Source organism: Bos taurus, chromosome 10 (assembly GCF_002263795.3).
Source record: "Bos taurus isolate L1 Dominette 01449 registration number 42190680 breed Hereford chromosome 10, ARS-UCD2.0, whole genome shotgun sequence".
Classification (NCBI taxonomy): Eukaryota; Metazoa; Chordata; class Mammalia; order Artiodactyla; family Bovidae; genus Bos; species Bos taurus.
Genome location: NC_037337.1, coordinates 101,662,695 through 101,676,445, shown reverse-complemented (window position 1 = coordinate 101,676,445; position 13,751 = coordinate 101,662,695). Strand labels below are relative to the sequence as shown.

General features: G+C 46.2%; 1 protein-coding gene across 13 annotated transcripts in view; it reads right to left on the bottom strand.

Moving 5' to 3' along the window:
* Positions 1-13,751, bottom strand: part of TDP1 (tyrosyl-DNA phosphodiesterase 1) — a 72,917-nt gene that overhangs the window by 32,281 nt on the left and 26,885 nt on the right. For 8 of the 13 annotated variants that reach the window (XM_059890378.1, XM_059890376.1, XM_059890383.1 and 5 more), the window contains 6 exons: positions 13,328-13,495; positions 12,806-12,884; positions 10,040-10,222; positions 9,361-9,409; positions 7,729-7,795; positions 5,750-5,857 (listed from right to left, as the gene is read on the bottom strand). In XM_059890378.1, coding sequence (XP_059746361.1) covers positions 5,750-5,857; positions 7,729-7,795; positions 9,361-9,409; positions 10,040-10,222; positions 12,806-12,884; positions 13,328-13,495 — 654 coding nt within the window. Of the gene's footprint in view, positions 1-2,051; positions 2,175-2,203; positions 2,573-5,749; positions 5,858-7,728; positions 7,796-9,360; positions 9,410-10,039; positions 10,223-12,805; positions 12,885-13,327; positions 13,496-13,751 lie in introns of those variants that run through there. The other 5 variants (XR_009496033.1, XR_009496034.1, XM_059890382.1 and 2 more) reach the window with 5 other exon arrangements.

Here is a 13,751-nt window from a genome sequence, read left to right as displayed (position 1 = left end):
CCAATAAACGCCCTCAAAACCAACAAGGAAGACGTACAAGGACCAGGCAGGAAGTGCTGTGTGTGCTCAGTCGTGCCTGACTCTTTGTGACCCCAGGGACTGTAGCCCACCAGGCGCCTGTACCCATGGGGTTTCCCAGGCAAGAACACTGGAGGAGGTTGCCATTTCCTCCTCTAGGGCATCTTCCTGACCCAGGGATTGAACCTGAGTCTCTTGAGTCTCCTGCACTGGCAGGTGTATTCTTTACCACTGCACCACCTGAGAAGCCTCACAAAAACACAAAGAAAAATAATGGCTCATGTCTGCTGAGCTAGAAGTGTCAAAGGGGACGATTTGAGAAAATCCTTAAAAATAAGCTTAAGAGTGCTGGACAGTACAGAAGGGAAAACACTCTTAAAACTTGAGAAGCTCAGAAAATGAGAGGCAGTTAGATGAAGAGGGACACCATCCATTCATTCACAATTTCCTGGGCCGCTGCAGACCGGGTACTGAACACGCACTGTACTTACTGGTCTCAAAGAAACCACACGCATTTCACAAAATTACCAAGTGTCAGGAAGGGCATTCCAGTAGGAAAAATAGTATGGGACTTTCGAGCTCATTTTCTCTTAGAGCAGGACAAAAACGGATGCAGACAGGTCCATTCACAAAGAAACTTCATTAAAAATGGTTTTAGGGGAGATTTTGGTGATGTGGCAACTATATAATACTAAAACATAACCTAGGCTCTATACATGCTTTCAGTCAGAACCCCAATCACAACACATCATGAAAGAGAGGGAAGGAAAAATCTGGTATTTGCGAATATAAAAGGATAAAGTAGAAGATGAAAAGTATATGAAAGCTAGTGTTTTCTTTAAGATTTCAGTCCCTGATTTCAAGCCGATTTCTGCATTTGTGAAATGTCAGTTGGGTAAAACCAAGTCTCTGTGACCAGGAAGCCAACATCCTCTATTACGATAGGCTAGCGATGGTAATGACCAGCGATCACTATGCACACTCTACAGGAAATATGTGAAATGCGTTGCTAAAGTGATGAGGTTTTTTTTCTTGGGGTGGGGGTGGGGTGGGAGTTGTATCTTGTAGGATTCTGCTTACCTCTTATAAGACTTATAACCGTAATTTTTAGCAACTCTATACACCCATGAGTGTGGGTCTCCAAAGCTATCGTGCTGCATGGTTAGAACCTCCCTCCAATCAAGTTGCCTCCTTTGGCTCCAAATCATGCTAGGGCTGCACTTCTCAAACAGCTTCTCGGGGAGCCTGAGGGTCAGTCTTGTGAGTATGCTCAAGGAGACTTTCCCTTGACTATGGAAAACAAACCTCAATTTGCAAAACAGGAAGAAATTATTTCAAGTCAAGGCTGGAGAAGCAGACGGATGAACCCAGCAGAGTAATGACTGAGGCCAGAGAAGGCAAGAATTGGAAGACGGCCTCCAAGACTCAGCCTCGCCCCTGGTGTACACTTCCCGTTTATCCCTGCCCCTGGAGTGTGAGTCAAGTGTGAATGTAACGGGATTTCATTCCCATGGTCAGGTCACTAATCCCTGCACCTCTGAGTTAATCAGAAGATTTGGGATGATCCTGGGCCTGAACTAATCAAGTGAAGCCTGGAAGGACGGACTGGGCCCTTCCTGGGGACTGAGATGCTCCTGCTGATTTTGTTTTTTTCTGTTTCCCTCCTGTTGATTTTGAAGAAGCAGTGAGCTACGCTGTGAACTCCTCATGGAGAAGACCACGTGGAGCGCACCAGAAGCAGCACTCAGAGCTGAGAGTGGCCAACAGCTCACAGTCACCAAGAAAGCAGAAGCCTCAGTCCTGCAGCCACAGGCAACGGATTCCGCCAACAACCAGCCAGTGTAGAAGACGACCCTGAGCCTTAGAGGAGCGCGTAGCCTTGATCAACACTGTGATTCTGTGCAGAGGACCAGCCAACCCATGGCCAGACTCTTGCGCCACAGGAACTGCCAGATACTAAATCTGCAATTGCCTTCAACCACTTAGTCACAAGGTCCAGAACAGACACATGTCTGTTAAGAAATAATACTTACTAATGTGCCACAGAGGAAATTCTGGAGAGTGGCCAAAGGATGTGAGGGTGGCAGTGCTCTCATAAAATGTCTAGTTTCTCCAGGTGGCCATTTTACGGGCAGCACTTCTGTGGACGTGCAAACCTGGCTTATTAAAAGTCACATTATTAGAGTCAAATTCACACGGCTTATCGTCCATATTGCTTATTACTATTATACTTTTTTCTGAGAATATTGTTTTAATAAAAAGCACTTATTCATCCCAAGCATCAACATTAACAGGGAGTTTTAACAATAGATCAAAGTAGTAAAGTGTCAAGAAAAAAAAGTGAGGGGAGGAGTCAAATACATGCGGCTTTGGTGTATTTATCTTTCGGGGAGAAATCAAATATATGCAGCTTTGGTGTATTTATCTTTCACGACAATCCAAGTCTTAAAACATAACATATCTGCCCCTTGTGGATGGACTGCTGGATTTGCTGGCATTATCCCTTCATTTGGACTAGAATCCATGGTTCTCTGTGCAACCCCGCCTCATCGCTCTAAAACAGGAAAATGCAGGAAAGGAAAGAACAGTAGCGCTCATAAATCAGCTGTTCACAAAGTTCTGAACTTATTCTCAAAGGTGACAGCATCACCAGCAGGAGAGACGGCCTAGGGGGTATTTAGAGAGGCATGGGCGTCTGCATAGCTTTCGCCATGACATGGTGGTCAGTACGTGGGGGCCGGGCTACTTAGCACCCTAGAAAGAACACAACAGTCCTGCACAAAGCATCCTCTTGACCAAACCCCCAGGAACTGCTCTGCCCTCCTATCCCACTCATTCCAGCAGCACGCATTCTGTTTCTCAAACACAAACCAGAATATTCCCAACTGTGCCTCTCTCTGGGAACGCTCCTCCCGGCTCTCCATCCACATGGCTCCCTTCCTTCCTTCAGGTCTCTGCTTAAATGTCGCTGCGTCAGTCAGGACTCCCTGATCTTCCCATTTAAGGAGCAGACTCCCTTCCTGACACAGGGATGGCACACGCCTGGGTTCCTGGACGCTTGCGGACCCTCTCTGTGCTTCAGTTCTCCCATTAGTAAAGGGGACGGACACAGCTCACCTGCAGGACTGTTACCAGGATTACATGAGTGTGTGTGTGTGTAGACGCTGCTTTTTTAGAGGAATGCCCGAAACTCAGCATAAGCACTGGGCTCCCCAGGTGGTTGCTAGTGGTAAAGAACCCACCCGCCAACGCAGGAGACATAAGAGACGTGGATTCGAGCTCTGGGTCGGGAAGATCCCCTCAAGAAGGAAATGGTAACCCATTCCAAGATTCTTGCCTGAAGAATCCCATGGACAGAAGAGCCTGGTGGGCTACAGTTCACTGGGATCACAAAGAGGTGGACACGACTGAGGCGACTTAACACTAAGCACCACGTGTTAGCTCTGAACATCTAAAAACAACTGAAACCAACTTGGAAATTAAACTTTTACCTAACTCACTATACTTACTGGCAAACTTCTTTCTGTGAGCTCATCGGGTGACAAAAGTTGACCTAAAATAATGTGAGGCTACTTGTAACCATGCTACGGATATTAAACACATGTTATATGTACTCACATTAAGCTCCAAATACTGAACTATATCTCGTCTCAAGGATTTTGAATAAAGGACTGTGCACCTAAATTATTCTTCTACTTTACTTTTCTCTGTAGCAACCATCATCATTTGACATATACAAATAAACTTGCTTTCTATGCAATTCTCACTACCATAAAGTCAGGACTGTGTGCTTTTATGGCACTCCCTGAACCTGGAGAAGCGCCTGCCACATAGTAGCTGCTCAGTAAACACATGTGGAAATGGTTAAATTTTACGATGTCAAAAATACAACGCAGAACACTGCTTAAGTAGAAGAAGACTGTTTCTGGAGGCCGGTGACCAGTTGTTCCGTAACTCGGGAGGGAAGGCTTGGGAAGCCGGAGGCGAGATGTTGAGTCCTGGTCTGCTCCTCCCTCCCGGGCACCAGCCCTTGGCGCCACTCTCCCCGACCATCCACACAGAGGCTCAAGGTGTCAAGAGAGTTCCAAAACATACTACGCACACGCTGACCTTCTGACTCCAACATCGCCCACAGACAATTCCACTTAACCTTCCCACCACAAGAGGCCAATCTAATCCAGCTGACCATTCTCCCAGCAAAACCAGTTTTATTTCTTGACTTCTCTAGAAGGTGACCGCCTCACACCTCCCTACTGGCCACACCCCAAACCCAGGACCCGTCTTCGAAGCACCTCCCAGTCACTTACGTGCAAAGTCCAGGCAGTGCTTCACTGGCACAGCCTCCACCCTGGCCTTCTGGCGAGCTGATGCTTTTGAATGCTTAATTTCTCTGGGCACCTGTTTCCCCAGAAAAAAACCCATGGTGCTAGACAAGACCACTTTTACCCAATAACTGATATGTTTCTCTATTTGTTTTGACCCTATTTTGAGAAAAAGCATTCTAAATTAAGAGGATTTTCACCAAAGTTGGAAGAACAGCCTTCAAATTCAACATTCCTGCAAAGTGGCATGATTCCAGTAAGAGCCTTGCTGAGTATAAAAAAGTAACACGATGGGTAGAGTCCTAGTGCCCAAACTGGTAGAAAATCTGTCAGATCTGATTGAAGGGAATGTCATGGCACTTTACGCCTCAACACAGGGCAAAATAACGAGCTTTGTAATAAAGCGGCCCTTGGGGTGTACGATGGCCCAGCTCTCAGCACCACTTCCGAGGGCGGTGTTTTAGAATCAGAAGCAGACAGATTATTTCACTTAGCCCTACTGACTGATGATCAGAGTATACAGGGAGCGAAGGTCACACACAGCATCAGGATGTGAGACAACCAGAATCAACAGCCAGGTCTTTCTCCCTCAACTTAGTCACTTGGTTTTAATATTTAACACCAGACAGTTCCTGAACACACAGGTGGCTGACACGGAAACATAGTCTTTGAATGTCCAGGCCCCTTTGGAGAGGATCAAGGATCCACGCGATGCCTGAATTTGTGTTCTTGTTGGTTGACTTTGTAGAAGACTGGGCAGCACTGTGCCTTGGTTTCTCATCACTTTCATTCTAGGAACACTGGTTGTAACCTAGCTTTTGCAAGGGTGTTTTATTTACAGTGAAATCAGGGGAGTAATGAACAATTTTGCACTCACAAAGCAGCTAGGGCTTGAGCTCCAAGCCCACAGAGGGGCCACAAGCCCTCTATACCTCTGGTCTCCTTGGTACTTCCTGCCCCAGACGATGACTTCTCCTCCTAGGGCATCTATAGGGCACACCTCATACCCAGGCACCCCTCCTCGTCAGAGGCAAAGTTTTTCTTTTTAAAGGCACACATTGCCTTTAAAAGAAGGGCACCAGTGCCCCTGGCCGTCCTCCACGGCCTCGGGGGCGGAGCTGGAACACACGTGACCGTGGCCTCGCGTGCCCTGGGTCCTTCTGTCCCCAGCACTGGGCTCTGTCGTGTACCTCTCACAGGGACCCCAAAGACAGCCACCACTTTCCCAAGAGGTGGACACGACTTAGCGGCTAAACAACAAATCACAAAGACACAAACACACGTACACATTTAAGAGAAAACGAAGGACGGTTCACAGAACCACTTTTTGGAAGTGCACTCAGTCCTCTTAACAGGAGTTGCAAATACATTTTAACAATTTTTCCCATCAAGAATATAAGAACTCGTACCTTGTGACAAGGAACCAAGCAATCTGACTGAAGTCTGGAGAGGGTCTCAGGTATGTCTTAATATGTGGCATGGCGTTGCTGCGGCCTGACGTGTCAGCTGACCACTTGCTAGCGATGGAAAAGGCACAAATCACTAGTCAGAAAACACAAACAGGTCATCACAGTCCTAATATGAGAGAACTGCATGAACAGCAAAATCCTGACGTGTAAAAAACAGTGAGTGCATTGTTCTCTGTGATATGACCTGAGAAAACGTCCTAAATTCTGTTGAGCTAACGGGATAACACATGTTCATTTTAGAATGTAGGCACGTAGGAAATACCACCTACAAAAAGCACTGGACACTGCAGGCCCTTGGTCCCCGTGCCTTGTTAGGAACACGCGTGTGCATATGCACACATGCTCTCATGCGTCTAACTGCGTGTGAGCACACCTCGTCTCTTTAAAAGTAGGAACTGTGTTCCCGGAGCACACTGCTGAGTGGGAAAGGCCCACCAAGTGCTTGCTGAGTGAACAAAATGCAAACTGGAAAAGATACAAACAGGATGAATATCAAAATGGAACGCCGAAAAGCAGGGGGATCATTCAGAAATATCCCAAATGCAGATACTCATGTGTCTAAGCTTGGTTTCTAAGTTTCCAACATTTTTGGGACTAAGGTTTCATGGGAAAAAAAGACATATACCATGACGTAGGAATCCTCCCTTATGAATACAAGAGGATGGTCCCTCAAGAGAACTGACTGAAAGAGTAAAATTGGGATTTGGCAGAGTCATTATTAGATTATGAAATTCACTTGTGGGGCTTCCCTGGTGGTCCAGGGAACAATCCACCTGCCAACGCAGGGGACACAGGTTTGATCCCTGCTGTGGGAAGACCCCACATGCCATGAGGCAACGGAGCCCATGCGCCAAACCATCGCACCTTTGAGCCACAACCGTTGAGCCCTCAAGCTGCAGCTACTGGCGCGCCCCAGAGTTGGGTTTCGCAACGAGGAGCCACCACAATGAGAAGCCCATGCACCGCAATTAGAGAGTAGCCCCCATCTCCGCAACGAGAGAGGAAGCCTGCTTGTGGCAACAGAGACCCAGGGCGGCCGATAAATAAATGAATAAAAGTTAAAAACAGAAAAACAAAATTTGCTTGTAAGAACACAGTACTCAAAGGAGCTCAATTTGAAGAAATGTCCTCTGCAAAATAAAATCAAACACCTCCAAAGAAAGCATTACAGAAAGGCTCCAGGATGACATGCTGAATTACACTGAAAGCTCTTTTTCTTTCTTTTGGCCATGCCACGGGCGGCTTGCAGGATCTTAGTCCTCTGACTAGGGACTGAGCCCAGGCCCTTGGCAGTGAAAGCAAGGAGTTCTAACCACTGGAGTGGCAGAGAATTCCCAGACTAAAGCTATGGAAAGGTAATCTACCTTCGTTTCTGGTTCCAGCTTAAGTATATGTCTGTTGAAGCCAGAATGAGACTGCAGCTAGCCGAGAACATGCAGGGTGGGCGGCGGAAAGGACGCAGAGCATCCCTTCAGCCTGAGCGTTCGCCCGCTGGCTGGGCCGTGCAGCAAGCCAAGGCTGCCGTGTGCCCCGGAGAAGGGGCGTGGGTTCTCCCCTCAGAAGCCTGCAGCTTCCCAGTGCATGAATGTGTACACAGAGGATGGCATATTTTGGAAATATGAACTGAAACGCTGCTTATGTAAATTCTCAATTTCCCAACATGTTCTTCCATTTATCCTTTTTCTTTGGATGCCAATATTTAAACAGGAAACTCAGAGAGATAAATTAGACTCTGGTATTAAAAACCAATTCCAAGAAATGTCTAGAACTTTAAGGGATTTCTATCACTAACATAAATAGATTAAAAATACAGCCATATTATGTAAAGCTCTTTTTTTTTTTTTTTAAAGAAAATCAGACAGACAACATTCTTATTTTACCTGAAAGAAGCAACAGCGCCTTCTAACCGGATTACTTACTGAAAATAGGAATGAAGCCAATTCTGTTTCTCCGCCGTCTGGATGCTATAGGGAAGAGAGCCCCCAGCTTTTAAAACAAGAGAAACAAAGTAAACAAATAAAGATTACTGACTGCAACCTGAGGACCCTCATTAGGAAAATCTATACACAGTGCTTAAAGAAGCACCACTTATCCCGCCTCACGGAACAGCTCTCTGAAAGGAAGCACGCACACCTGCATTCGCTGTGCTCTCTCAGTGGGGTTTCCTTTCTTAGACGTGCGCAGTGTTAGCTGCTTAGTCGTGTCCAACTCTTGCCCACCAGGCAACTCGTAGCCCACCAGGCTCTTCTGTCCATGGGATTCTTCAGGCAAGAATACTGGATGGGGCTGCCATTTCCTTCTTAGGGTGCACATCAAATAGTAAATGTTAACTATCGCAATAGAAGACGGTATTTAACCATTGGAGGGGTGGTGGTGGTACGTTAACATCTGTAACAGCACAGACTGGAAATGTCAGGAGACCAGAGATGAGCCCTGGCCCAGCCTGCTGCCCTCGCGCAGGTGGGACACCCTGAGACACACTTTGCGAGACGAGGGCTCCTGCGTCTTTTTTTGGGCCCAAGACCAGGACGCTTGGGAGAGGGGAGACTGGGATGAAAGCCTGGTTGTCCTGCCTCCTTCACTTTTACATTGATATTGCCAAAGAGACTCTGTCCTAGCTACACAGATTCTTACAAATGCAAAAACCAAGGATCACTAAAATAAAATGTTCAGTAAACCATTACGTTTTTAAAAATGAATCCTAAACGCCATAGTCCCACAGAGAGAATAAAGATACAGTTCCAAGTGGAAACACAATTAGAAGCCAGTATCCTTGCCTGGAGAATCCCACGGACAGAGGAGCCTGGTGGGCTACAGTTCATGGGGTCACAAAGAGTCAGACATGACTGAAGCGACTTAGCACACACGTATACCCTGTTCGGGATTTTGGTTAATACCGTCTGAATACACTACCTGGGGGTTGTTGAATTCCAAACAAGTGCCCAGCACTGACATAAGGGAACTAGAGGACAAGACTGAAAGGTGTCTACAAAACAGTCCTGGAGTTTACAGATGAAGCCCTTGAGAGACTAGCTATATCAACTAAATTATATCACACCAAAGATTTCATCTCAGTATTAGGCCTCCGTTCCAGACCCTCAATGTGACCTGTATCGGGGAGTCAAATCTGGAAGAACCACATAGTACTTTAGGCCGGGGGTACGTTGGGGGAGAGGCGTTAGAAAAAGGCACAGCGTGGGGCTGTGGCGGAAGCTGGTTTTATCTGGATGTCTTATCCGGACAACCACTGGTGGCAGAGGGGAGAACACTCTTTCTCGTAAAAGTACCCAACACTCAGGGCTACTGTGAGGGTTAAACAGCACCCAAATTGCTCAGCTGCATGGCATCATCTTTAGAACACAGCACCACCCAATATTACCTACTTTAAAGATCCTCATCCAGTTAAGAGAGAATAATCTCCAAATTTCTCATCAATACCTTTCTGACCTCAAGGAGGAAGGCATTCTTATCACTTGTTTTAAAAAGTTTACCAGGGTATTTGTGAAATGTACACACAAAAACACAATCGGGACAGTCTTCCCAACAATTACCTGGATATCCTTCTAAGCTGGTGCGCACATTTTCCACTGAAGGATAGATCTAAAAATAAAAACAACAACACTTAGAATGTACAATGTTCAAGAAACTATCTATGTGTGTTAAAAGGAAAGAAGTTTAGTTTTTACCAAGATGAAAATCTCTATTAGAAATAATACTTCAAGACTTAGAAAACGTGCTTTAAATTTTAAAAAGTTCCCATCTTATTGAAAACTGTTGAACTTCTAGTCATTAAACTACAGAAAGCATTTATAGTCAATGAAAGAAAATTACATTTCAATGAGTATTTTCTCCTCTGAAACACCAAGAGAAAAACTTAACTGAATGTAAAATTAATTCTTACTTCAAATGTCTCTAAATAATTAATAATGCCTGTAATTCTGCTGGCAATGCTTTATCAAAAATTTTTGCCTTGGCTTGACCACCTAAAGGAAAGAATGGGGAATCTGCAGGCTAGTCTGTGGCTGAGCCAGAGCTTGGACGAAACCAGTGGCCCCGGCAGCAGACGCTATTAGGAAACTTGCTCACAAACGGCAGTGCCACCGTGCTGCATTCAGCGTCTTCCATCCCCCACCCACGGAACGAAACCCCTTTCTGTGGAAGGAGGACAGATATGACTCTTCTCCTGGACCAGAGGCTGAGAACAGTGACCTCAGGGAGGAGGGCACTCACCAGATGGAGAGGAGCAGCACTTCCTAGGGTCCTGCTCTCCTTGCCCAGGGTCACCAGGCTCTCTTTAAACTCAGAACACAACCATTTTGATTCGTCTGCCCCCATGGAGCCAATGCTGGAGAACTGACCTATGACCGGCCAAGACTCTGCTTTCGGCATGGGTGAGGCGTGCTCTTTTAGAAGCTGTGAGAGAACAAAAACGAAAGCTACTCAGTCCGACCACGTGGAGAGAAAAGCCGTGACAGCTCAGAACACGGTTTTCTGTCCTCGGATCGCCGACTTCACAAGGAAATGCTGAAAATGGTTAATGCTCAGTTTCATGCCCACGTACAGCTTTTCTTCTTTGGGAAAAGTTTTGTTTTTAAACTTTTGCTGGTGTACAGCTGCTATGCCATGCTGTGTTAGCGTCAGGTGCACTGCAGAGGGGGTCAGTTACACACACATCCACTCTTTTTTAGATTCTTTTCCCCACAGAGGTCACTAGAGCACTGACTAGAGCTCCCTGTGCTATACAGTAGGGTCCCTATTAGTTATCCGTTTTATATATAGTAGTGTATACATGTTAATCCTTTGGGAAATGTTTTTAAATACCGAAAATATTAATGGAGTAAGTTGACAAAAGTATTTCTCTTCCAAAATTCTTTGATTTGTACTTAAACATATTTTAAAAAAATGACCCATTTTAGTAGCAATGTCAGACAAACTAGCAACCTGCCATATGAGATTAGCCTTCTGCCTCGAAATTCCAAAGGTTTAATACACTGAAATAAAACCTAGAAGGTCAAACTGTATTTTGACTCTTATCATTTGAAAAAGGCTTGGGCTCTGGGCAGCTGTGATGCTCTATAAATGAAAGAGAATATATTTAAATATGGATACACACCACCTTAAGCCCTGGGTAAGACTGACCTGCATTTCCTGCTTTGTTTGATATTTATGCAAAGCTGCAGAAACAAGTCAGAAAACACTTGAGAATTTTCTCTCTTTAAACCTGTGCCGAGCACCTTCCTAGAGGCTGGAGACAGCAATAAAAATAAGCCACAGTTCCTGTTCCAGTGGAGCTCATAATCTGACAGATGCATTGTTCAGGGTGATATGCGTTAATTCTTCTTACCACTGAGTAGGCATTAATACTTATAAACACACTTCCCCACAGAGCACAAACAGTTCTCAACTTCCACCCTGGGTGCAGCATGGGGTAGGAAGCAGGACTGAGCCGACAATCATAAGACTCGGCTACTATTCTGGGTTCAGCCCTTGATCAGCCACCGGACCGTGGCCCAAGTCCTGGGCTTCTCTTCCCCAGCAGCGGGGCAGACTTCTGATCACGCCCCGTCTTTACTGGAAGACAGCTGTGATGCAACACAAGCTCCTGACTGTGCAAAGGGGTTGCAAACTCAGATAAGAGGCTACTCCGCTTCAGTAAGACAGGCATCCTGCACAAGTATGTGTGATCACCTGGCCTTTCTGAACCACCAGTCCACAAGCTAAACCCCACAAGTGCTGACTGAACAATCACCCCTCCTTTCCTCATTCAATCTCTACATGATTCTGTGAGGGAAGTACTGTCATTATGCCCGTTTTACAGATGTCAAGAGGGTGGGAGCAAGTCAAAGTCACACGGCTTGTAACCGGGTCAGGATTTGGCCCCTGCTGTGGGTATCAACTCACAAAGCTGTGCACTTATCCAGCATGTGGGCTTCCCTGGTGGCTCAGTTGATGAAGAATCCACCAGCAATGCGGGAGACCCAGGTTCAATTCCTGGGTCAGGAAGATCTGCTGGAGAAGGGATAGGCTACCCACTCCAGTATTCTTGGGCTTCCCTTGTGGCTCAGCTGGTAAAGAATCCGCCTGCAATGCGGGAGACCTGGGTTGGATCCCTGGGTTGGGAAGATCCCTGGAGAAGGGAAAGGCTACTCACTCCAGTATTCTGGCCTGGAGAATTCCATGGACTGTATAGACTATGGGGTTGTAAAGAGTCAGACACGACTGAGCGACTTGAACCATCCAGCCTATGGGACTCCCCTACTCCTGAGTTCAAGACAGAAGGATGGTGGTGTTGAGACCCTGCCTGCTTTCAGCTGTGGTCTCTCTTAAAAACAGGAAATTAAAAACTGTCATCAGCCAAGGGGAATTCTCACACAGCATCAATAGTCTATGGAAAAAGAGGGGCTTTTAAGAAATCGTGTTGGGAATTTACTAAGGTAAACTGACTCCTAGAGAGAGAGAGGAAACTTGAAGCTTTAACCTGCTGCTTGCTTTATTTTGTTAAAGACCTTTCTTGGCTTATTTTCATACCAGCAGCAAATGCCATTCTCATAATTACAACTTCTAGGGCGTTGGTTTAGCAAACAAAACACATCACAGCTCCGTTGTGGTCTTTGCTCAACACTGTTTTCTGTTCTTTGATGAATCTGTGTGAAAAATCCTTGACGTTAAATTAAAAAATCCTTCACGTGCTGAGCAAAAACTACTTGTATAAATACAAAGCCTCTAATAATCTTTATTACAAGAAATTAAAAAACTAAAAATCATCCCTATGCTTTTGCCATTTAGCTCTGTTAACTCTGCACCTATAAACGAGGCAAAATGTTAAAATGCAAGTAATTAATGGAAACTATAATTAGATAATCAATTTCAAGTGCCTAATGTTTGCCTAGAGTTGTGCTAGAGATATTATAAAGCTGCTTTCAAAACAGACCAATTATAAATGAAATAGGAGTGAACATACAATAAAATTTTTTTAAATAGTAAAAATTTTATTACCTTCCTAAGCCTGAAATGTCCCCAATTATCTTTCTGATTTCCTTGAAAGCGTCCCGGTGTTGAGGCAATAAGGTAAACACTGCAATGATACAAAATACACGTCAGAGAACATGGTGACGTGTGGACCTCAGCACACACAAACCCCGACAGTAAGCAGGAAATGTTCCGAGAGCCAGCCCGCTTTCTTGAGATGCCTCCTCCGAGGAGTTAACTGACACTTAAATAACTTTCAAGCACCCTGTGCGACCCCCACAGGGTGGAAGTCAAAGAACTCGGTGACTTTTAGAGCAGGCACTCCAGTGGGGACTCAGGTGAGTGGGGAGAGCCCCGCGCCTCCACCCCAGCACCTGAGGGCCAGAAGGTGCCGAGAGGGACGGGCCCCGCTCTCCCACGTCTCTGAAGGACACATGTCCCTGAAGGACAGTCCAGCGTCCCTCCAGCACCCGCCAGGCCCCTGCGCCCCACATCTCGTGTGGTCCTCGGGGTGCTCCCCGAGCTGCTATGAGGCCACGTTTACCCTACTTTGTTTCTGAGAGGTCGTGCTCCTGGATGGTGTCTATCCACTCCTTGAGAGGGGCGGCGTTATAAGCTGCCAGGTAGCTGATGAGGTCAGCTTTGAAGTTTGTGGCCGATTCTCCAGATCCGTGGGTCCCGTGGACGATTCTGGGGTACAAGGGGCTCAACCATATTCTGGAATGGAAAAAGAGAACCACCTTGAACCGTCAGGAGCAGAGCTGATCACAGAGCTGTCTCTAATCAGGCACTCACTCTAGGAGGTGAATTCTCACTACCTCTCCACCTGCTGGTAAGGCCACCCTTGTGTGTGTGAGTGCTAAGTCACTTTAGTCATTTCCGACTCTGTGACCCTGTGGACTGTAGCCCGCCAGACTCCTCTGTCCATGGGGTTCTCCAGGCAAGAACGCTGCAGTGGATCTGCATGCCCTTC